The sequence below is a fragment of the Myodes glareolus genome, chromosome 8 (assembly GCF_982192425.1).
Source record: "Myodes glareolus chromosome 8, mMyoGla1.1, whole genome shotgun sequence".
Taxonomy (NCBI): Eukaryota; Metazoa; Chordata; class Mammalia; order Rodentia; family Cricetidae; genus Myodes; species Myodes glareolus.
In genome coordinates this window covers 90237480-90261907 of record NC_142033.1, presented here as the reverse complement: position 1 = coordinate 90261907, position 24428 = coordinate 90237480, and the positions used below count along the sequence as shown (strand labels likewise).

The following is a 24428-nucleotide window of genomic DNA, read 5'->3' as shown; positions in this document are numbered from 1 at the left end:
CCCAGAACATGAATGTGAACAGGTGTGAATGGAATCCCTTTCATTCAGATTAAGGGCCTTCTAAATAAGATCACTTTGATGCAGTAAGACTTAAGAGTTATCCTCCTTGAGAGTTCAGTTAGACGTACATATACCCATTTTTCCCTTGCCCAAAATATGGACTTTTTTTTAGTTCTTTACAGATTTATTATCACTACTGTTTGGGGTTTTTTTTGTTTTTGTTTTTTTTCTGAGACAGGTTTTTTTTTTTTTTTTTTTTTTTTTTAAATGTAGCCTTGTCTGGGCTGGAACTCACTCTGTAAACCAAGCTGGTCTCAAACTCAGAGATCCATCTGCCTCTGCTTCCCCAGTGCTAGGGTTAAAGCTGTGTGCTGCCGCCACCTCCACTAAATATATATATATATATATATATATATATATATATATATATATATATATATATATATATATATATATATATTTGTATGTGCATGTGTTTGCATGTGTGTAGGTGTTTGCACATGCGCAGGTGCAGGCACTCATAGGTCAGAGGAGGGCACTGGATTCCCTGGAGGCAATCAAATGTGGTGTAAGCCACCTGTCCAGGCCCTAAAATTCTTTTAGCACACATGAGTAAGGATGGCACCGCCAAAGAAACAGAACTGCTATTCAAAGTGCTTGAACAAAAACGTCTGACTTAGAATTTTTATTTTCTGAGTTTTAAAAACTTGAGTTGCATAGAAAATGAGCCATGTTTTATATCTTAGCTGTTAGAAGACAAAAATTCAGGGTTTCCGGGAAGAACATGGAACCTTTATCATCACAAGCACAATTCAGGTAGCTCAGTCTCCAGCTCCCTAACAGCCCTGACCTAGAGAACAGAGACTTTAGTGTTCCACCAAATGCAAACTCCTATGTATTTAATACAACTACATCAGAGAGTGGAGCAGATCGCTTTAGTCTGGGGTAGACTTATCACTTCTGGCTTCCCATTCTCAGCTGTAAAAAAAGGAACCCACAGAGACAAACTCAAATATCTATTTTGAAAAGTATTTACTTAGTTTGAATAAATTAATTGAAAATAAAAATTAAGCTACAATATATAGCCTCAACAGAAATGACAAGAACAACACAACACAGGACTCATTTCCTTGCATCAGTCACAGAGTGTGACTAGAAAACTTCAAAATCAATTAAATTCCTTTGAGAAAAGGGTAATAACCAGCAGTCACTGATACATCACAGCTAACTTATAATACAAATTTCTTGACATGCATTTCCTGAGTGAACCCAAATTATCATTTCAAAACAAAGAATTTTGACAATCAAACAAAATAAAATAGTTCATGGCTTCTAAGTGACTTTTTTGCTTTACTTAAGAAAATCAAAACATTGATGTAGTTAAGATAAATTAAAGCTATACTACCACATATAAAAATTTGACAATAGTCAATTAAGTATTATACAATTTTTCAAACTAAAGAAAAAGAAATCAAAAGACTGAAAGATGACTTTGTCTAATCTAATGTACACCGATTTCTACAAGTGTTAAAAGGGTTTGGTGTAGTGCAACTGTTTGTACGTCTGGGGCATTTTAAAAAAGGCTAAGGTGAGAAGAAACTGTCTTGCAAAGCACATACTGGGATCAGAGAACTAAGAGACCCTGCGGCGTGTCCTCCTCTGCCGACACCGTCCAACAGTTCGCGAGTCACACCACGGCCACTGTCTCAGGATCAAGCCCACAGTTAAGGCTGGTCTGCTGGGTTAAAGGGAGGTACTACTGTCATTCAACCCTTTGTAGCTCTAGATTTCTAATGCCTGGAATAATCAAATACAGTAATTAACTAAACACTTTTTATTTCATTTTTTCTAAAAGCAAATCAAGTAATATTCTTTTGCTGTTAATTTCTTGTTAATTTATGCACTTTCTCATAGGATTTTTTTCTTTTTTCTTTTCCTTTTTTTTTTTTTTTTAGAAACAGTGAACAGATGAACCACAGTTTATATCCAAAAAAATAAACTTGCCAAATGTCGCTGGCACTAAAAACAGATCAGTTACCACGGGAGAAAAATAGATCATCTAGATTAGATTGCATATTCAAAGGAGCATATAAAATGTCTCTTAGCATTAGCTTTTGTTATAGTACTACACTTGAGAGAAACATTAAGGAAAAAAACGTTTTCCGATTAACTTCAATGTGGTTAAAAACAAACACCTCTTAGACAATGGTAATTAATGTGAATCTGATTTTATGAAATACTCTAATTCATCAAATTCCCTACTTTTATGCGCCTGGGGAAGGAAGCTCTCATCTTTCTTCTTAACTGCAAATCCTTTGAGCTATGCGCCCACTAAACTATTTCACACCAAAGTGTGTGACGCCATCATCACCATGCTACTCTATCACGACAATCTAAGGTATTTTCTATGATAAAGATAAATAGAAAAAATTAATATACATGTTGCTGTATTTTACAATGTTTGCAACAAATTGTAAACTAACATAGTTTGAACCAACAGACCCTCAGTTATACAGAACAACTCAACACTGAGGATGGGTGGTGATTCAAAAACACTAAAACGAAGGCATCAGATTAGACTATGTCTTTTTCTCCTCAAAATATAGTTTTAAAACTCAGAATTCAGAAGTCTGGAACTTTCAAAAATTCCTTTGCTTGAGTTTCCCAGATTTTTTTCAGAAATCGCTATTATAAATATTTTAAAAAATTCTTCATCTTAATGCAAATGACCAGAGCAGAGGAACTTACATGGACAACGGGTTGGAAAACCCAACTCCCTTAGCTTATAAACTTATAATGCAGTCCTACAGACACTGTTAGTCTAGAGGTCCTTGGAAAATGAGTCTGATATAGCCTTGTTCACCAGCCAACTGATGTGCACAGAAGGGGCAGGCTGCGTGAAAAGTGTGAGTACCATGAGGAAGTGGGATCTGGGACCAATAGGCCGTTGTCTTTTCTGAACACACGTGCCCACAAGGGCTAAAGGCATGGGTGGGAGGGCCGGCGTCCACATAAAATCCAGCTTCACATCCAAGCCACAGAGGGACATAGGGACCAACAGACCTACACATAGGACATTCACGATCTTTTCCGTCACGTTCTTCTTTGTTTCCCCAGTTATGATAACCATGAACATGGCCGCAGTTTAGATATACCCACGGTTGTTTTTCATCAACAACGTCTTTCCTCTTCATACTGGGGAAGGCTAGTGTGTTGAACCCTACAGGGCACTGAGGTCGAGCTGCATTAATTTCCTGTCTTAAAGCTTCTAAATGCTTCACAGTAGGAGTGTGGGAAAGGCCTTCTGCAGTACGCCAAAGCAAGGTTGCACCACAAAGGTCAATTAAGGAGCCATCTTGTAGCTGATTGGTTTCAATTTCCACCTGAAGCAGAAAAGAATCAAAACCACTTTTACCCTTATGTTGACATTAGATCTTCAATAAGTCCTAGCAAGTGCAGGAGGGCAGCCCTTCCAGGCTACCTGCTAGACTTAAGGAAGTTTCTATTTGTGTATAATGTGGAAACAGAAATTTCAGCAGAAGTTATGAAAATGTTGAATTTGAAAATCAACAACACATTGAATAGTAACTTCTCTTTTTCAAGACAAAAGATAACTTATAATTTAATTACTTGACTAATCAACAAACTTAATTATTTTTAATTAGTTAAGTATAGTCAAAGACATACACAAAGAATAGATGCTTAATCTTTCCTAATTGAACAAAACACTATCACCTAGAACTGGTGTTTGGAAGTCAGTGTTTGATGGTCTTAGTTTTAGTGTGTCAGAACTATGTCTAAGAGCTGAAAAAACCAACACACACACACACACACACACACACACACACACACACACACATCCACTTCAACTCATCCTGTTTATTGTTGTAAAAAGAAGCTATATAGAAGAATTTACCATCTTTCCTCTCTGTTGGGCTGATCTGGTTTCTCGCAGACTGAACACGTTCCCACACACTGATATTTCTCTCCATATTCCAGGCTTGGAGTCTTCTGTGAACCCATTGCGTGGATGCATCACAAGGACACCATTGGTGGTCAGGCCATCCATCTGCCCATCAGATGTCTTCCACTTGGCAGCCTTCTCCTGGAACAATAGTGAGGTTCTATTTAGATGCAATTTGGAAATAGAAACTTGTATAAAAGAATGCATTAGGAAAAAAGCTTTTTACCCCAAGAAAGATGTTTTTTGATGAATCAAATCCTGCAGCATAAATCCGAGCAGTAAAGGGGGGATTGCGCTCACATATGATCCTACAGGCAAATCTTGAGATAGTGCTTTGTACTGACTGTGTGTCAGAATTACTCTGACTTCCAGGAACTGTGTCAGTTACTACAAAATCAATAGGACTTTCAGTTGACCGACCAATCTAAAAGGAAAAAAAAAAGAACATATAACTTAATTCAAAGAACACAGTAGAATCCATTAAGAAAGAGATACAGTAAAAACATTAAGCCTCTGAAATTTCAAAAGCTCAAACTTATAATACTTAACTATGGAGACATCTACACCTTTGAAAACTAATCTGTCACACTCTCTGATACAGCAGTCACTTGGAGTACAGAATTAAGTGGGGACATACAATGGAATTTCTGAGACCCTCGGGGAATAAAGAATCCAATGTGGCTGAAGTTCTTACATGGCCACAGACTTTAACCCTTTTAAGGTAGAAATATATCTACCATATATCACCCCACCTTAACAGAATACACGGAATGTGAGTAAATCTTTCATGCCGACTCCAGAACATCATTTTAAACAAGCTAAACTGTTGTTGGGTTCAGGAGCTGTCCACCAACACGGGTCCTTGCTAATGGCTGCACATACAGTCTTGCTCTGGGTCTTTGTATTAGGTTAGCAGCTGTCAGTTTTTGCTTTTGGTTGTGCTTGTTTTTAGCAACAAGCTCTCCTCGAACCACTTACTCTGATAAGGATTGAGACATCAAGTAACTAAACTTCAAAGAACGGTACTTCAAAGGTACTTTGTTCCAAGGTCCCCCAAGGAGGCACAGAAAAAGAATTCTCTGTGTAGGCTCTAGGATTTGTCATAGACCTCGGCATTTTTCCATGTCTGAGCAGTAAGGTCTGCAGCTGTGGTCCTCGGTGAGACATGTGTCAGGTAAACTGTCTTTAAAGCGCTAGAGAGTAAGCAAGTCCCCTGCATCATCACAGCCGAAGGGAAAAGAGAAGAGAATGAGACAGATGACAAAGGTGGCACATGCCACTGGTTTCGGGGATGTCATCAGCTCGGAATATACTAACAGCTTAAAGACGGCACATAGAAAATCCCAACTCTCTGCAGACAGGGTGTTTTGTGTTGGGGAGGGGTCCAGCTATACAGCCCACGAGGGCCTAGTACTCTTCCTCCTCCTGCCTCAGTTTCCCAAGTAGCTGGAATTACAATTTTGTGCCACAGCATATGTTTTTACTTTTCCAGAAGAGATAAGAGTAAACTCAAGAGCTGCCTTAAAAAGTCAAAAAGTCCATCCAAACCAATTTCCTGTTACTTCTGTGTACCATGTTCTAGCTCTAAGTAGAACTGTCAATCTTCTACCACACTTTATGCTATTCCACTGATTGGTTATTGTCAGAAGTCCTATTAAACCTGGTCAGAGGGGACAGACTGAAGAAAGACCGAAGTCTTTACCCATCAGAAGTCTGCACTTCACAGTGAGACACTGGGAGTACCGCCACATGTAACGGGCCTGGAATCTGAATTTCCACCTGACACGTTCAGCATGGATGTTCTTATTCAGTTTGGAAGGCAGATAATTCATCCCTTAATATTGAGCTAATTTACTAGACTGGTTTCTGATTTTTCTTAAGACTTTTTAGTGCAGATATGTTTAATTTTCTATAGGGATGATGCTTGTAGAAACACACTTTTAATATTGTAAAATTAACTTAGAAAAACAAAGCACCAACTACAAAGGATAAGATAAATAAATACAAGATACCTTTTAAAGTTAAATTTAAAATCTGTGAGCAAACAGCTATCTGTCATCTTGATTTTTTTAAAAAAACACATTTATTTTAAAAATTGCTTGTTGATAATGATGTGGAAAAACACTGTTACTATTATGTTATTTTTATCATGATCCAATCTTTCATCACTAAGGTTGTTGCTTATTTAGTTTAGTAAAAACAAGGAAGAGAAACAAACACCCATATTCTAATAATAACTGTAAAGATACTATTCTTAAAAAAATAAATCTACATCTTATTTACAGAGCTAGATGAGAGATCAGCCTCAAACATATTTTGCTAATGATCAAAATTAAATACCTCTCTAGGTGTTTTTATTTTGTATTATAAGAAAAATGAAAAAAATTAACTGGGACAATTTTAATTGATTGATAATAGTCAATTCTGGTTAAGTTTCTTTAGAAAACCTAACATAAAGAGATAAAATATCAAGAATTTTAATGTCTCTGGGCTCCACTGCCCTTCAATCTACCAGTATATAAACATAAATAACAGCACCAGGCCGGTACAGAGAAAAGGAGCCGGAGGGAGAGACTTTTATTATGCCCGGAGCTTTGACCAGATGTCTGCTGAAAACCAAATTCCTATAGCTGATGTAAATAGTTAGAAACGCGTAGAGAGGAAGGAAGGGGATGGTGGCAACAAAAGTCCGAACCGTGTGCAGAATGTTTCTGGAGTTCTTGTCTGGAATAATAACAACAAACATTTACTAAGAGTTTACTAGACAGCTGCCTCAGATCTGGCATATGCTCCACACACACGCTCATGAGGATCTTCTCTGCACGGCACGGAGGAGCTAAGACGAGTCTGTCAGGAACTCAGATCCTACAGCCACCTCTCTCTCTCCTTTTACATCTCATGTGTATGTGTGAGTACCTGTATGCACGCACACACACCATTTGTGTGCCTAGTGTACTTGGAGGCCAGGAGAGATGTTAGATCCCCTGGAACCTGAGTTGCAGGCAGTTATGAGTCTCCTAATGTGGGTGTTAGGTACCAAATCTCAGTCCTGTGCAAGAGTAGCAAGTGATCTTAACCCTTAAAGTCAACTCTCTAGCTTCAAAGCCCATCTTTAAACAATACTACAATGACTTTTAGATATGAGAGTTTAAAAATCAATACATATTTTAAACATACATTATGAAAGTATAATATTTAATCGATCATAGCAAAATCACTGACAATAGGTTTTTTAAATATTTTCATTTTTAAAGAAAAAAATTATGTTATATAATACCTGAAACATATCAGTGTTGCTGTCATGAGTATATTCAACCACCACTGTCTGGGCTCGAGACAAAGTATATGATATGCTATGCTGGTCCTTGTTGCTTATTGCCTATGAATGAAAAAGTTAATAGCAAAAATTAGCAGTCAATCAAATCAAAAAATCTCTTTTCTAAAGAAATGGAAAATATCTGCCATATATACATATCTCCCTCCTGGAATTTAGGGGAAAGGCTACAAAGTCTATAACTTCAATTATGACTGTGGTTTCCTCAGGCTCAGTGGCTATAGAACACTTGACAAGAACAAAAACATACATTTTAAACTTTTTTTCACCTAAAAGTACTTTAAATTATAATGGAGTCGAAATCAACTACTATGTGGAAATCAAAGCCAACACGCAGTATTTCTCTGGTGAGGAAAAAACCCATAAAATTCTTGCAAGAAGAAAAAAAAAGACCTCATTTTTAAAATGATGTAAAGAATTATACAGTTAAGTCAGAATTATCAGTTCATTTTATAATCCTACAGATAACAAGTGTTTATGACACACTGGACCAGATACAGAAAAATTTATAGGATGATTAAACATCACAAGACGAAATACACAATGGTGATAGGCACATTTTTACTTATCCTACGTGGAAGTCCACTGTTGCTGTTTTATTTTGTGATGAGTTGAGGACAATACTGGAAGGGAAAACCTAGTTACTGAACTAAGAACATAGAAACAGGCATACAAAAGGAAAACAGATAAAAAGAAACAAGAGTAAACAAAGCAAAGAGGGGGAAATGTTTGTTCTCATTTTTTTTTTAGTTAATCTGTAATAGGTAAGGCCTTCTGAAGTTTTAATAGTAAATAAATTGATTTTCAAATATCTAAAGATAATGAATACCTAAACACCAAACACAGATTTTACAAAACTTGAAAGTGCTACTCTTCCATCCCACTTGTTTGTGGGCTATTCTGAGACAGGACCTCTTTACATAGCCCCGGTTTTCCTGGACCTTGCTATGTAGACCAAGCCGCCTCTAATTTACAGAGTTTTTGATCTGCCTCTGTCTCCCGAGTGATGGCATTGAAGGCATGAGCCACCACAGTAAGCTTCTGTGTTTGTGTTTGTTTTGAACGCATCGGGCTATGTAGTCCAGGCTGGCCTTAAACTTGAAATCCTATCTCAGTTTTCTATGGAGTGTGGTGGTTACAAGTGTGTGCCATCATACCTGGCTTTCATTTCCTTCCTTTCTGGTTTTTAAATTTTTAAAATCCTGTCTTACGTAGCTAAGGATGACCCAGACCTCACTATGCAATGCAGACTAGCTTTGAATTAATTCTGGATCCTCCTTAGTTTTCCACGGGCTGGAATTATATAGGTGTGGACAATCAATCAGACTCTGTCTTGTGCACAAACCTCATTTATTTATTTGTGAATGTGTGTGTGCTCACGCACACATGTGGGAATCACAGTACAACTTGTGGGAGTCAGTTCTCCCTCTCGTGATCCAGGGGTTCAAGTTAGGCTTAATGCAAAGTTCATTAATCCACTGAACGATCTTGATGCCTCCCCCACTTTTTTTGTTCTTAAAATAAACTCTGAAATATAACTAAGGCTACCCTCATGCCTTTTCTATGTCCCTTTCTCTAGAGGTATTCATCCTCATGAATGCAGTACAGAGAATTATTATTTATGTATTCATAAGTATAATTGTTTTCACCTGTTTTAAAATCTACAGAAACTCTATATATTAAGAGAATAAATTTTATAATAATTGCTAACTTCTGTAATTTTCTTTAGGGGAGCAAGGGAAGGAGACAGGGTCTCAAGGTGCTGTCCATGTTGATCTCCAACTCTCCATCCTTAGCCTCTGGAACAGAGAATACAGGTGTGTGCTGCACAACAGGGCTGATGGTAGCTTTGGTGTAGTGGATGTGTTGAAATTGAGCACCCAGGATATCACACACTAGGAAATAGCCCTACCACTGAGCAAGACCTTTAGTTCTGAAGGTTAACTCAATTTCTGGAGTTTGTGGATAATGAGGCTGTAATTATTCTTTAGCTATTACTAAGAACTACAATGGGGAATGCCCAAGTCCCACTGAAGTCAGGGTTTAAATCCATCCTAGATGACTAGGACATATAGAAAAAAAATGCATTTTCTTTTAGATATATGAAAAATTTAAAATTTGACATTTATCAATTTTCAATCCCTGAGATTTTTGTTTAAAAAAGAGTTAACAGTGAAAACATGAAGGATGAGATAATAATAAAAAAAAAACTGAGAAAGTAGGGCTGAGAGATATCTCAGTGTTAGGGAAGCAGAGGCAGGAGGACACCTTGAGTTCACTGGCCAGCCAGTCCATCTAGGTCAAAGACCTCCAGGTTCAGTGAGACCCTGACTCAAAAACAAGACAGTGACTGGGGAAACCACCAGATGTTGACATCTGTCCTTCACAGGCACACATACACAAACATGTTTGCATACATACACATGCATGAGCACACATGAAATGAGAAAGTATTTTAGAAGTAGAATATGTATGTATGTATGTATGTATGTATGTATGTATATATTTCCCTTGACAGTGGTCTTTAACTAGGGGTATTATATAGCTAAGAGGCATCTGAAAATATTTAAATACTTTTGGCTGTCACAATGATGTGTTAAATGACTTTTAGTGCATATGGAACCAAGGACTTAAACATCTTGTAACACGTGAGACAGTCTTCTTATTGAAGAACTGGTATATTCCAAATTCTGAGAGCACTTCCATGGGTAAATACTACAAAGGACACCTCCATCCACTAAACACAATACTCCTCTACAAAGGTGTAAGAGGAAATAACCTTAGGAAGACCAGCCCTTCTCACACACTCAAATAGTATGTGACCAAGGCTCTCAAATAGTGACCAAGGGGAGGCCAAATCATGGCTTGATATCCACGTTGAATATAAAACAAAGCTGAAATCTAATTAACTTCGGGGACTAGGCACCGAAAACAAGCAACATATACCAACTTTAATGCATCTCATTTATTCAACCATACATTTAACCACATATGCTGTAATGTTCATGTGCACCCTAGGGCTAACTTAGCCCTAAAAATCAAGGAACTCTAGTTGTTTATATCTGGATACCATATAACCGAATTCAATTTGTGTTATAAACTGGAAAGAGAGGAATTCCAAGGCAAAATATCTAAGAAAGGCACAGTGTCTTAGAGGTCCAGCCTATAAAACTTCTGGAGAGGAAATAAACAGGGGTGGGAGGATTAATAAGGCCAGGAGGGTGAGAAGTGTGCGGTCCAGCGGAATGAACTTCCTCTGTCTGCATTCAACCCAATGATTGCCCAGGTCCACTCTGTGTACAAGGGACTAGGGCAGGACCTACGAATGTCAGAAGCCAAGAACAAAATAAAACCCAGAAGACACACAGAGCCTTAGGGATTGGGAATATTTTCTTCTAATTCCTACCTGCCCCTGGTCTGTCACTAAGGGTGGGTGGGAGAAAGAGGCAATTCCATTGGCAGCCTTTCAAATAACATGTTTCCAAAGTCTCTTCCTCAAAGGGAGAGATTTGAAACAGAAATATGAAGCACTAGAGAATATAGACCACACAAAGAATAGTTCAATTTTTCAACCAACTTCTTGAGAACATTATCTTACCTTGGCAGCCTGAGGAGTACATGCAATATGCACAGTGCTGGGCTTCACCCCATTTGCCTTAGGTCTTTTAAACAAAGCAAACCTACTTTTCCTCCTTCCTCTATCGCCATTTGGGAGAGACCCATTATATCTGGTGGGACAGAAAAGCAGCTTAGTTGATCTCTTTTAAGGATTACGCAATCAGAAAACAAAGGTTATAGTTTGTCCCCACGTATATTTAATTCTCAATTAATTACCTCAAATTCCCTTCTAGCAACTGGTGATCTCCAGACTAGCTGCTTGGGTGTGAAAGAAGATGAACTTCTGGATACGTTTCGAGCCACAGAGAATCTTACACACAGCTCTGAGCTATCCACATAAGCAAGAGCTGAGGAACAGGGTGCTGGATTCCATGTGACTATACTCTTTACGGTAAATTTTTTTGCAGCTATCTCTAATTGTGAACCCAACACTTTAAAAGCTGAACTTTTGGAATAACGAGTGTCTGACTTGTTAAATCCTAGCGACCTGAGCAACACCGGTGTGCTGCCACCTCCTGTCCAAGTACCGACGACACCTACTTCTGCTGCTTCCATTCTTCCATTACTTCTCTACATTTGTAAACCTCTGTAGTATGACGGTCGGCTTGTTGGGGTATCTGTTCCCACCCGGTACCCCACAACCGGCAAGTCCCAAAGAAAATCAATCACAAGACTCCATAAGGTTATAAACTGATTGGCCCATTAGGTCAGGCTTCTTGTTAACTCTTATAACTTATATTAACCCATTATTCTCATCTATGTTAGCCATAATGGCTCCGTACCTTTCTCAGCTGGGTAAGTTACATGCTGCCTCTTCGGTGATCTGTGCAGGAGTGGCGGAGGGAGTTTCCTCCTCCCTAGCCTTATCCTATTCTCATTGCCCCACCTCTACTTCCTGTCTGGTTGACCCGCCTATACTTCCTTCCTGGCCAATCAGCGTTTTATTAAAATACATGATTGACAGAATACAGACAATTCTCCCACACCAAACCTCAAGGGCAAACAAGTAAGAAATATAAATAAAACAACTGGGAAAAAATGAAAAACTTAAACATATCTAGGTATGTACCATAACCATTCAGGTACTACTGAATTCTATCTCATACATCACTTTAATTCAATACTCAAAAACAAACAAACAAAAAACTGGTATATTAAACAGGCCGAAAGAATTAGTTTTCTAAAAGTAACCCAAATGTTGGGGTTACAGGCATGTGCCATCACATCCAACATAAGTTTGGTTTGAGTTTGGTCAGTACAGCTGACCCGTTCTCGGCAATACCACTAGCACTGCTGGGACAAACAATGGGATCTGGGGATCTATGACCTCCCGTCAAGTAGTCATGAACAGGAGTTGGTAAGGTTGTTCAGCAGTTAAGAACCCAGGTTCAGTTTCCATCACTCACACGTAGCTCACAGCCTTCTCTAACTCTAGTCCCAGGGAAGCCAAAGCTGCTTTCTGACGCCTGTGGGCATCAGGTGTCCATGCAGTGCACAGATATCCACACAGGCTAAGTGCCCATACAAAGCTAAGCTTGAAAAAGATACCATAAATAAACAAGAAGCTACACTAGTCTGATTCTCAAAGGCATTACAAAGTGTAGAGCACCAGATATTTAGGAAAAGATTAAGTGCCAGAAGGACAGGAAATTTCATAATTTTCAGTCTCTTGACTTCTTAGTTAACAGACTGTACTCACATTTCACAGTTACACCAAGTTTAGGTGAATAATGAAATAATGAAATCACCTATTCTCCACTCTTCAGATTTTTTCCGGGAGTTTAAATTAGTCCGGTAACTGATACAAACGTGGTACACGAGAATTGTCTGTAATCTGTCAATCATATTTTAAATAAATGCTGATTGGTCAAGCAGGAAGTAAAGGTGGGAAACCAGACAGGAAGTAGAGGTGATGCAATGAGAACAGGAGAATTCTGGGAAGCAGAAAGCTCCCTCCGCCATTCCTGCCCAAATCACCAAAGAAGCAACATGTGAGCTGACAGCTGAAAAAGGTACCAAGCCATATGGCTAACATAGATGAGAATAATGGGTTAATATAAGCTATAAGAGTTAACAAGAAGCCTGAGCTAATGGGCCAATCAGTTTATAATCTTATGGATATCTCTGTGTGATTTTCTTTGGGGTTTGCCGGCTGTGGGGTACTAGGTGGGACAGATACCCCAACAAGCTGGACCTTCGTTACACAAACAGATACTTAGACGCTGTACTTCAGAGTCACTTTACTGCTCCCATAGGTCTGTGCAAACCTGGTCCTTATGCAAACTAACACTACCCAGAAGGCGAAAGAACAAATAAATACATACTAAGGTACACAAAATGACCTAAAGCAAAAAAGGGAAAGGGGAATTTTGGTAACGTTGACCAAGCAGCTAAAGAAAAAAATTCAAAATATTGGACAGAAAATACAAACTCATTTTCTAGGACAGAACAAGGTAAAGCTTATTTAGTACTTTAAAAAATAGATTTCATTTATGTGTGTGGTTGCTTGCTGGCCAAGAGAGAGTGTTGGATCATTTGGATCTGGAGTTACAGACTACTGTGAGCTGCCTGATGTGGGTGCTGGAAACTGAACTCAGTTCCACTGGAAGTTAAGGGCAGCAAGTGCTGTTACTGTTAGTCTCTGAGAGCCATCTCTCCAGACCCTTATTCAGTATCTCAACACTTAAGAATGGCATAAATATGGGCATCGTGGATTTCTTAAACTGGTAACAGTATTAGTTTTAATTCTTCTGGAAATAGTAAGGTACAGATTCTTAAGCACAAATTCACAACAATTCTACCCTAGAGACCAAAATCACCACATCACACTGTATTATGTCTCACCACGCCGAGATCTTACCCTAAGACAATGAGTTCACCATATTTCACTGGGGCTTTGGAAGGATGGTTTTCTTGATCAGGAGAAAACATGAGCTTGGCTGTCTTTCTCAAATCTTTGTTCACTGATCAGGAGCCTTGAGACACCTTTTGCATTATTTCCTAGAGAGAAATAGTTTTTGTTAAAAACACGAGCAGTGATTCCAGTTTAAATAAAGACATTGTTTTCCAGCAGTCTTTGTGAGCACATTACGCAGATCACATGAAATACCCAGAATGTGATGTTTCCCCTGATAATGGTTCTGTATTTGATACAAACAGATCAAATGTACATCTGGCTGTCTGTTACTTTACAGAAAGTACTTGAACATTTCCTTATTATTTCTACAAAGTATAATTAAAGACCCTGGCTATAAGAATATAAAAGATATTAAAAGTTTTTTTCTAAATCTATTAAGGGATGAGGCTGGTAAGATGCCAACTAGAAAAGGTGCTTGCCAGCAAGACTGAACGACTTGTTTGATCAGAGACCCCATGTGGTGAAGGGAAAGAGGCAAACTGTCCTCTGACCTCCACACACACACACCACAGCATGATAAATAAACATAAATCAGTCAATTTGTTTGTCTGTCTGTCTGTCTATCTATCTATCTATGAAGATATGAAAAGCTGAGAGAGGTAGAACAGTAAACACTTCAGGATCCAAGGAATAATATAATAGTGAATTCCCTGTGCTCTCTTTGGCTAATATATGCCAGATGTGGAACTGAGGACGCCAGCAATCTGGAAATATGAACTAGTACAGACAAAAGTAAACAAGAGATGCTTTCTGTTTAAAGGAACACTAAGGTGGCGGCTTGGGAAGACAGTCTACTGCAGCCAAAGACTACTGAAACTGCTCCATTCTCACCAGCCAGGGTTCAGTGTGGAGCCTAGATAACCACTGTAAGCACACAAGAGACAGAAAGTCCTAACAGGATAGTGTGAATGCAGGCTTCTGGTGGACAAGCATCTCTCACTCAACCCCAGTGACAGCAGTGGAGATTACATGGTAGGACTCTCATGTGCACTCAGCAGTAATAAGAAGCACCCTTCTCTCGACCTGTCAACAGAGGCTGAGCAGGGAACCTAGACTGTATCTGCTGTCAGTAACAGGAAGACACCCATTATCCTGACAAGGCAGGGTCAGACAACGGCAGTGCAAACACAAGGTTTACATAACATACAGTCTCAAAACACAATGTGAAAATGTCCAAGTTTCAACACATCACTTCAACATATCAAGAATCAAAGAGTTAAAACACAGAAGAGGTAACCAACGGGTGGATGACAAACCCCAGGCTTACCCAACAAGTCAGATGCAACCATGATAAGATGCTCCAATAAGCAATTACAAGCACATCTGGGGCAGTGGGATAAAGTACAAAGTCTCAGTGAACAAACAGAAGGCACAAAGTGGAAACTGCCAAACCAAGAAACAGTAAAGCCACAATAAAAGGTTCATGAGGCAGGCTGGACAAGAGTGGGGCGACAGCAAAGATCTAACCCTTGCATCACTGGAACTCAAGAAGAATTAACGTTTGAAGACAACAAATTTGGGACAAGAAATAAAACTAAAGATTCAAGAAAGTAAACAATCCTGTTTCAAGGTAACTCAGACATCCACACCAAGATACAAGTTCTAAAAACAGAAGTCAAAGAAAATATCCTCCAAACAAACAGAAACGGCATTTTATTGGCAACAAAGCTGTTAGAATGACAGTGCATATCTCAACAGAAACCCAATGATCCATAAAAAGTGGCTTAATAGATTTTTAAAAATTATTTACTTATTGAAATTAAAATATAACAGATAATTTTTCTCTTTCCCTCCTATAAGTCTCCCCACATGTCCTTGCAGCTCTCAAATTCATTGGCTCTATTCTCTAATTCTTGATTATATATATATTATATATATATACGTACATACACACATATACAGCATTACATATATATATATATAATCCTAAACATATAAATAATAAAAACAACCTGTTCAGTCCATATAATACTGTTTGTATGTATAGTAAAAAATGTCAACAGAAGAATCTGTACCCAATAAAATCAGAGGAAAGTAAACAAGATCTTCTCTGGCGGATTTGCCAGTGACACATCACAAAGGGATGACCAAAAGGAGTTCTTTCAACAGAGAAAACAGGGCAACAAAAATGTAGGCAAATTAAAAAAAAGCTCTTTTGTATTTTCCAAATTATAGTGCTAGCAAAGCATATTCACTCCTAAAGTCTGAAACTATTATCTGAATGTCCAAATTTGACTGACAGTGTATCACGGAGCTAGCAAGTGTTAGCCTGTGTTCTATGTGCAGCTCTGTAAACAAAGCAATCTGTTTTCTCTGTCTCTAAAAATGAAAGGGCCAAAGTAGAATGACGAGAATTTTGGAGCTGGAAAAAACATAAGCAGCTATCTGGCCCTGGCCTGAGAATTTACAAGTAACGTGTACACTGTTATATATTATTCAGGAAAAATCTACAGCAGAGGTTCTCAACCTCCCTAACGCTGTGACCATTTAATACATGCTGTGATGGTCCCCAATCATAACATTTTCATTTCTACTTCATTACTGTAAGTTTGCTACTGTTAGGAGTTGTAATGTAAATATCTGATCTGCAAAGGGGTCGAGGACCCATAGGTTGAGAACTGCTGGTCTTCAGGCTACAGCAAAGCAACAACTTCTAGTTTAGACAAGGAGCTCAGGAATAAGAACAAGACTAGCATATTCCTCCACTTATAATTTTTAGGATCATTGGCCAAATCAGATGGGAAAAAAAGAGATTTTTTTTCAACCAGACATATTTTTACTCTGCTTTTGAACCCTCAGTCTGGGAAATTTTACTAGTGACACACTAAAGCTGCAGTCACAGAAACAAGTTCAAACTCAACTTTTACTCCCATCTCAAATGTTCTAAAGCCTAAAACAATTCAGTACCATCAGCTACTTACATACTTAATGACCCCAGATTAAGACATGGAATTAGGATTACTAAGTGGCAAATAAAATGTGCCACAACAGCTATTTCTTTTTCTGTGCATTCTTGCATATACTGATTGATGGTTGAAATAGAAGTTGCTAGAATCTTTACATGAAGGCCATTGTTTATACAATGGGCCAGCATTTATAACACAACTCCAGTCACTAAACAGTACTTCCTTCAAATTTCTCTTTGTATTCTTAAACCTGAGTAGGATGTATAATTTTTCAAAATAAATTCCTGAGTTATACATTTGAGTATCTGAAATGGATGCACATACAAAAATGTCCTAACGTCTCAGTTACCGGTTCTATTTGTTACTATTATGTTGGTAGGGCTGACACCATGTATGCAGTCCTATATCAATGTGATCTAGCACTAAGGATTTGAAATAGCACCATTAATTCCAAGACAGGAAAACAATGTTAGAAATCTTGCTACAATAATAAGGTTCTTTATTGTATCACCTGCTAAACTGAAGCTCTTTGGCCTTTGATATCACAGGTTCTTCTTTCATTTTAACCACCCACACTGGACAACCTCTGCTTACCACCTATGAAACAGCTACAGCTCCCGGCTCGGGAAGGGAGGGGGAACAACCACTTCTCCTCCAGAGGCAAACGGGTAGCCATGAGGTTCCACTGTGCGTGATTTCAGCAGGTGTGCGTGTGGTGGAGCCACCTTAGGAACCCAGTGCAGCAAAGGACCCAAGGGGTGGGTACTGTCAGCCACCTCTGCTCTTCCATGATCAGGAATAATAAGCAACTTTTCTACACAAAAGAGAACAACGGTGTCGGAGGCAGCAGCTGGAAGTTAGTCCCTCTGTTGTTTCAGCTTACTGTAGCAGTAGAGGGCAGGAAAGTCCACAGTCGCCTATCCAAAGGAAATAAAGGGCACCACTGTGTACACTCCCACCCCTTCTAGATTAGCCAGATGACATGGCCAGAGCTTTGGCACTCACAAGGATAACTTACTGCATCCTGACGGGAAAGCAATTAACATTTTTCCCAAAGATGTAATTTGTTTCTCTCAACTAGGGTTATTCAGCCTCAGTACTGCCACCATTTTGATATTGTTGTGGCCTGGCCTGTGTTTTAGGAATTTCAGAAGCATCCCTAGAGGTCAGTAATACACATAATTATGATAATCAAAAACATCTCAATGGTACTGGGCATGGGTACGAAAGGGAAGGGCAGAAGGATGACTAGTTAGGAGCTAGACTGGGTACATGAGTGCCAAACACAGAAAGCACCAACCAACCAGCATCTCATGACTGCACTTAATCCATGAGAGAACCACCTTTCAAATCTTAAATTGGGAATAAGAGAATTTATTCTAACAAAGGAAAGTTTCCCTATTTTGGTGTGCTTTTTAGAACACTGGAAGATAATTTGCTTATTTGCATAGAGATAAGTGCTGTCCTTAAAATTTTTATATTAGGCCTTGGGCTAATAAAGGGAATGGTTTTGAAGGTAGCTGGGTTTCAATGTCTGACAGGGGCCGATGGCTGAGTGCGAATGGGAGAATCTCTTGTCTTGACAGACGTTAATCATTTGTACACATTTAAAATATTTTGACAGTGTCTCTTCAAATGTTTGAAGCAAAGGAAGTGGAGTTGGGGTGACCACAAAATGAGTTCAAGACCAATGTTGCAGGTAGATATGGAGGGATCTTCTGCACCTAGACTCACATTTGCAAAACTCAGATGCAAACTTTGTTAAAAACAAGAAAATCTTTTTTAAGTAAAAAAGGAAATCAACTTGAATCAACTCATGGGTTAAGGTCTAAGATCTTGCACTTGCACAGAATACTAATTAACAAAATGCTTTCAGGTAACATTATTTTATTTGGCCCTTAAAACAGCTATCTGGATTGAATATGAACATCTTACTAATTTTCATTTTCTAGACAAAGGAAGATCGGACATTTATGTTCAGATAGCTCTGGAAGAGCATGGACTAAAATTCACACATTAACTCAAGATGCATCAACCTGCCCAATTTCTACCACAACTGTACAAGTGCAGCCATTCCCATTTCATAGACGGGGAAAGTGAAGCTCCCAGAGGGAAAGCAGTCTTAAGCTTTCTAATACCACTGTTGAGACTGGGATAAGGTTGAATGGGCTAGTTCTCACGTAAGAACCAGTATACCTCATTATGGTGTCATTTAGGAAACTAGAAAGCATACTGTATAAAACAAACCCAAAACAATTACAATTCCGGGTAAACTAGTAATGGATATACCACCATGACCAGTGCTTTCTGTGACCATCTGAGTCTTTGTCACTTCTTCAATGTTCAGGGTATTTGTCAATCCTACTTCCTGGTAGTGATCACCAATAAGAACTTCAGTAAATGAAATGGACTTTGTATTTTAAACATTGGAGTAGAAAGGAAACCAAGGTGAAAAGCAGGGTCTCACACAAAAACAAACTTTTGGTACCATCAGAAAGAAAGCCATGTATTAGTAGAGAGAGTCCAGACAGCTCAGGAAGAGACAAGCTCACGTGCTCCTTGAATGTGCGTCAAGAAGAAACTGCAGGCAGTCTTCCTGGGGGAAGCAGGGTCTGCTTAAACGCTTATCATACGCACCCCAAATCATTTTATTTACCATGTTACTAGAAAATGTATTTTTAAAACAACTAGAAACACAAATATGTTTATTGTCCTCTGTCCATTTCTAGTCTGTATTCAACAATTTTAGCTAACTAAATTGCTGAAGTGAGCATGTTTCTCAAAAGGCAAGATGGAAATTCCCCTATTAACTATTAAAGTAACAAAATTGTACAGAAAGCAGCAAGTTTGGTGGGACTTAGCAGCTATTCAGAACAAATGCACAGGAAAAGTGCAGGGAATTCTAGCTCCTAAGTCAGCATACAACAACATTAGCCCTCCACTACCACCCTTCATAATGTTTAATGGTGGGTTTTGTCTCTGTGCTCATATTGTTCTAAGCATTTTACATGTGTGAGATGTAAACTTCACAGTAGCTATTACAACGCTCGATTAATAGGTAAGAGCACTGAAGTGACGACCCACTCTACCACTGTGAACTGCTGAAATAGTATGTACTAAAGGACACGAGGGGAAAGTCAGTTAAGCATTAAACCACAAACATCTCAACTTTGCACTACTGAAGCACACGAACAAGAGCTGCCACTGGTTCTAGTGTCCTACCAGGCACAATCTTGAGAATAAACTTCTACAACAAGAAATAATCACTTTAATTTTCTCAGTAGAGTGATCAATTGCTTTAAGCTGAGTTTTATTGTACCGGGAATAAAATTTAAACTTGAGAAAAACAAAATAAATTTCTCCCCAACTACTTCAAATCATCATCAACTTAAGAAATTTAAAAAGCGGAAAGCCAAGTAACGGACACTGTTGCATTTCTAGGAGTAAGGAATATTAATTTTAAGTGGACCATGACAGACAGTACTACTAAATGATTTTGCTGAGCAGTTACATTAGTCCTAGAAATAGAATATTCTCTCGTCTTGTTAGAACACTGAAGTTCCACATATTTGCTCAGAAGAGCAGCAACAGCCAGACTGTGTAAGAGAACAAATAAGGAAAACATCACATCGGCGCGATGCAGCTTCTCTGTTAAAATGAAAAGTGAAATATCATCTACAGGAAAACAAATGGTTCTGGAGCTCATGCTACATAAAGTAAGACACCCTTTCTCTCATACATGAAATCTAGATAAAAAAGATACAAATAAGAAAGTAGAAAAGGTAATACTGGGGTTCCGGAAAGATAGAGAAGAAGGTTATGGGAAGGGGTAGATCTGAGTAAAGTAGATGATTACACAGGCACGAAATGCCATAACATTATTTTATACAGATAATATTTTGTACAAAACCCATACCTTGTAAAAAGAAGATATGCTAACAATAAAAAAATAATGGTTGGTGAAATGGCTCAGCAGATAAAGGTACTAGTGGCACAAGCCTGGTGACCTGAGTTCAATCCCTGGGATCCACGTAAGTGTAAGAGAGAACTGACTCCACAAGCTGTCCTTTACAGACACGCCCCCCATCATACACAATAATAATAGGTCAAATTTATATCAAACCAAAGATTAGAACTATATAAAAATATATGCTTTTGCTCTAACTCCTTAATAAAAATTTTCTAAGATAAGCTTAATTGCTCTCCATCTTCAGGAACAGTGTTGATGAATCAACTGTCTTCTCATCTAGATTACGAAACCTTAAAGGATAAAATGCTCTATTTGTCTGTGAAGTACACAAAATATTTGTCAGGCACAGTCAATGCATGTATGTTAGCAAATCAACAAAGCAAGCATGCTGCATAATTTTAAAAAAAGGCGACTGCAGAGTCAAAACATCTCCCTGAGGACACTTACTAAGTACACAGTGGGAGAAACCGGCTGATCAAGTTACACACGGCCCGTAAAGGCATATCGTCATCACTTATCATGGATGACGCAACGAGGTGTGTTGTAAAGAATCTCAATCAAATACAAGAAACCACTAGACAAACCTAAACTGACAGACCTACAAAATAATTATGAAAATTTGTTAGAAGTCTCCAAAGTCACAACAGGAAAGAGACAGAACCGCCAGGGAATGAAGATTAGTAAGGCTCCGCTAAGCAAGCAGTGCTGCACCAATGTCAAGTTCCTGGCTTGCCAAATACATCTGGTTGCAGGATTTCTAACGTTAGAGGCTTGAGTGAAGGGTATAGGAATGAGCTTGTATTAGTTTTCCAAATTATTTAAAAATGAATTCACAAAAAAAAAAAGAAAAGAAAACTGGGTGGTGGTGGCACACATCTTTAGTCCCACCACTCGGGAGGCAGAGGCAGGCTGATCTCTGTGAGTTCAAGGCCAGCCTGGTCTACAGAGCTAGTTCCATGCCAGGCTCCAAAGCTACAGAGAAACTCTGTCTTGAAAAACTGAAAGGAAAAAAAAAAAAAGATTTCAAGGGCCGGTGAAATGGTTTAGCATGAAAAGGTACCTGCAGTCAAACCTCAGCTCAGTTTCTGGGACCTACATGGTAGGAGAGAACATATTCTCAAAGGCTGCTCTCTGATCTTTACACATGTGCCACGGCACGCACACAGCCAACCCAACACACAAAATAAATGTAGTTTTAAAATGAATTCAAGATTCAAAGTTTACCTTCAAGACTGTACAGGATTTAGAAATAAGTTCTCTATTGTATACTTTTGCCAAATCACTGTGTCCTGAGTCTCGTGTTCTCTTTTTTTTCTAAAGATTTAATCTTGGGCTGGAGAGATGGTCAGCACTGGATGTTCCTGCAGAAGACTCAGGTTCAATTTCCTGTACCTACACGGTGGCTAACAACTGTTGGTAACTCTAGTTTAGGGACCCAATGCCCTCTTCTGGCCTCCTTGGGCACTGAGGCATACATGGTGCATAGGCAAAACACACATTAAATTTTTTAAAGATGATTTTATTTTGTCTGTATGTGCCTGCACACATAAATGCAGGTGCTTGTGGAGACAAGGGGGTGTTGGATCCCTTGGAGCTACAGTAACAGGTGGGCAGGAGTCTTTCAACATGTGTGCTGGGACCTCAATTTCAGTCCTTTCCAAGAGTCACAAGCGCTCTAAACCACAAGCCATCTTTCTAGCTCCTCGTGTCCCTTTCCTAAGATGAAATTATCTTGTTCACAGCCTTCAGTCAAGGAAGCTGCTAATGTGGCCATTCATTGGAGAGGAAGAAGCAGGAAGTATAAAAGAACGACACATTCCATTCAAAAAGCTTTTATATATAAATCTTAAAGTTAAAAGTACCACTAATTATCTCATTATCATAGTGTTTCTTTCAAACTATAAGAGATACTTTTGCAAAATAAGACTGACAAAAAGTTGGGAGCCCGAATAAGGGCTCGATCCAGTTCTTTATGAACCTCCAATTTCCTAGCCAGTTCTGAAGCATGTGACTTTGATATCTTATAAAGGAAGTGACAGCACTTATCATATGTTACAGGATTTGTCATGAGGACTGAAAGAAAACAACTGTGCAGTAAGATTTCAATGCTGGGCCATGTGCTGGGCTCACTCATCAAATACACTTTCCTCCTTTTACAAAGCAGCTTAGTACAGGACATGATTCAAATCTGCACCTCAGTAAAATTACCAATAACTAAAAGCTATAGAGTTTGGAGTATCATAAAATTATCCCAACTGGAATACTATTCAGCTGTCAAGAAAAATGAAATTCACAGATAAATGGGTGGAGCTAGAAAACAAACTTATCCTGAGGGAAGCCAGACCCCCAAAGACAAATATTGCATGCTTTCTCTTATATGTGGATGCTAGTTTTTAAGTTTCATATGTGTGTGCTATAATTAGAAAAGCCACAGAGACGGGAGAGGATCCTCCAAGGAAGGGGAAATAGAATACAATATTATGAAGAGATAAAGGGGAAAATAGAACAGGAGCATTAAATCAGGATGGGGATGGGAGACCAGGGAAAGGGAGGGTACGGGGAAGGACAACTAACACTAAAAGACTTTGGAAAACCCATACTGTAGAAGCTTCCTAAAACCACCAGTGCCAGGAATGGGTGACATCTTCTTGAGCCATTAGCCAAGCGGATGCTGAAAACATCACAGGCTATTGCCAAGGTTATTGGTTGCTCCCCATAACCTGAGGTAAGGCCCTATTGCTAAAGATAACATTTATGTCACTGAACACAGAAGCTGAGCTGGCACCCAATTAGAAGCTTCACCCCTACTAATGATACCATTTGGTGCTTGAAGGAACTCTGCATGATACCAGAGGAGAAAGGTAATTTATCCATTACCCAGCTACAAACCTACAACAGAGATCTGCCTGCAAGATAGACTGGTACAATGGTGCTATGGGAGTAACCAATCACTGCTGAGATGGAACCCACGCTGACACTGCTAATGTACTCCAGGACCTCAGACTGGATAGGTCATGAGTTAAGGGGAAAACCTACTACTATTATTCTGTTAAAAGAAGATAGCAATAAAATGACTCCTAATGACGACATATTACTATACCCACAGATCAGAGCTTTGCTCGGCCTTCACCGGGAAGCTGCTTCTTGCAGTAGTTGGGAAATAACATAGAAACTCGTAACTTGACAATGTGCAGAGAGTGGGAGACTCTGGAGCTCTCAGACCTAAAATAGGATGTCTTCAATAAACCCTCCCCTCAAGGCTCAGGGATCTATGTGGAAGAGGAGGCAGAAAGATCATAAGAACCAGGGCCAAGAGATGATTCCAAGAAAAACAATCTTCAAGACACAATAGAACTGATGAATTATTGAATTCGTACAGACTGTGGTAGCATACACAAGATCTTTATAGGTTCAAATCACACAGGGCCCCAACAGTGAGAGAGGAAAATAGACATAGGGCTCCAACCCTAACCAAGAAACTATTTCAGCTGACACCTGCTGGCAAAGGGAAAACCAGTTTTCTTCAATGAAGTGTCATTGGGTCTACCAACCACATTCCAGGGGCTTTGGTTTTTTTGTTTGTTTTTTCTTTGTTTTTTGTTTTTTTTTAGCTTTCTTGGTCTTAATTGGTTTTTCGTTTGTTTTGATCATCACTTTGCGGCATTTATTTATTTAAAAAGATTTGCGGCATTTATTTATTTAAAAAGAGTACATACGCA

The 24428-nt window shown here is 38.8% G+C and overlaps 1 protein-coding gene across 3 annotated transcripts in view; it reads right to left on the bottom strand.

The window, feature by feature from the left end:
• Window positions 1-1015: 1015 nt before the first annotated feature.
• The window catches only part of Peli1 (pellino E3 ubiquitin protein ligase 1), a 55735-nt gene continuing 32322 nt past the window's right edge, over window positions 1016-24428 (bottom strand). For all 3 annotated transcript variants that reach the window (XM_085692252.2, XM_087909198.1, XM_048435502.3), the window contains exons 2-7: window positions 13777-13916; window positions 10897-11026; window positions 7242-7343; window positions 4191-4388; window positions 3917-4105; window positions 1016-3383 (exon numbers count right to left, since the gene is read on the bottom strand). In XM_085692252.2, the coding sequence (XP_085548378.1) occupies window positions 2817-3383; window positions 3917-4105; window positions 4191-4388; window positions 7242-7343; window positions 10897-11026; window positions 13777-13847 (1257 nt within the window). In that variant the 5' untranslated portion in view covers window positions 13848-13916 and the 3' untranslated portion in view covers window positions 1016-2816. The remainder of the gene's footprint in view (window positions 3384-3916; window positions 4106-4190; window positions 4389-7241; window positions 7344-10896; window positions 11027-13776; window positions 13917-24428) is intronic.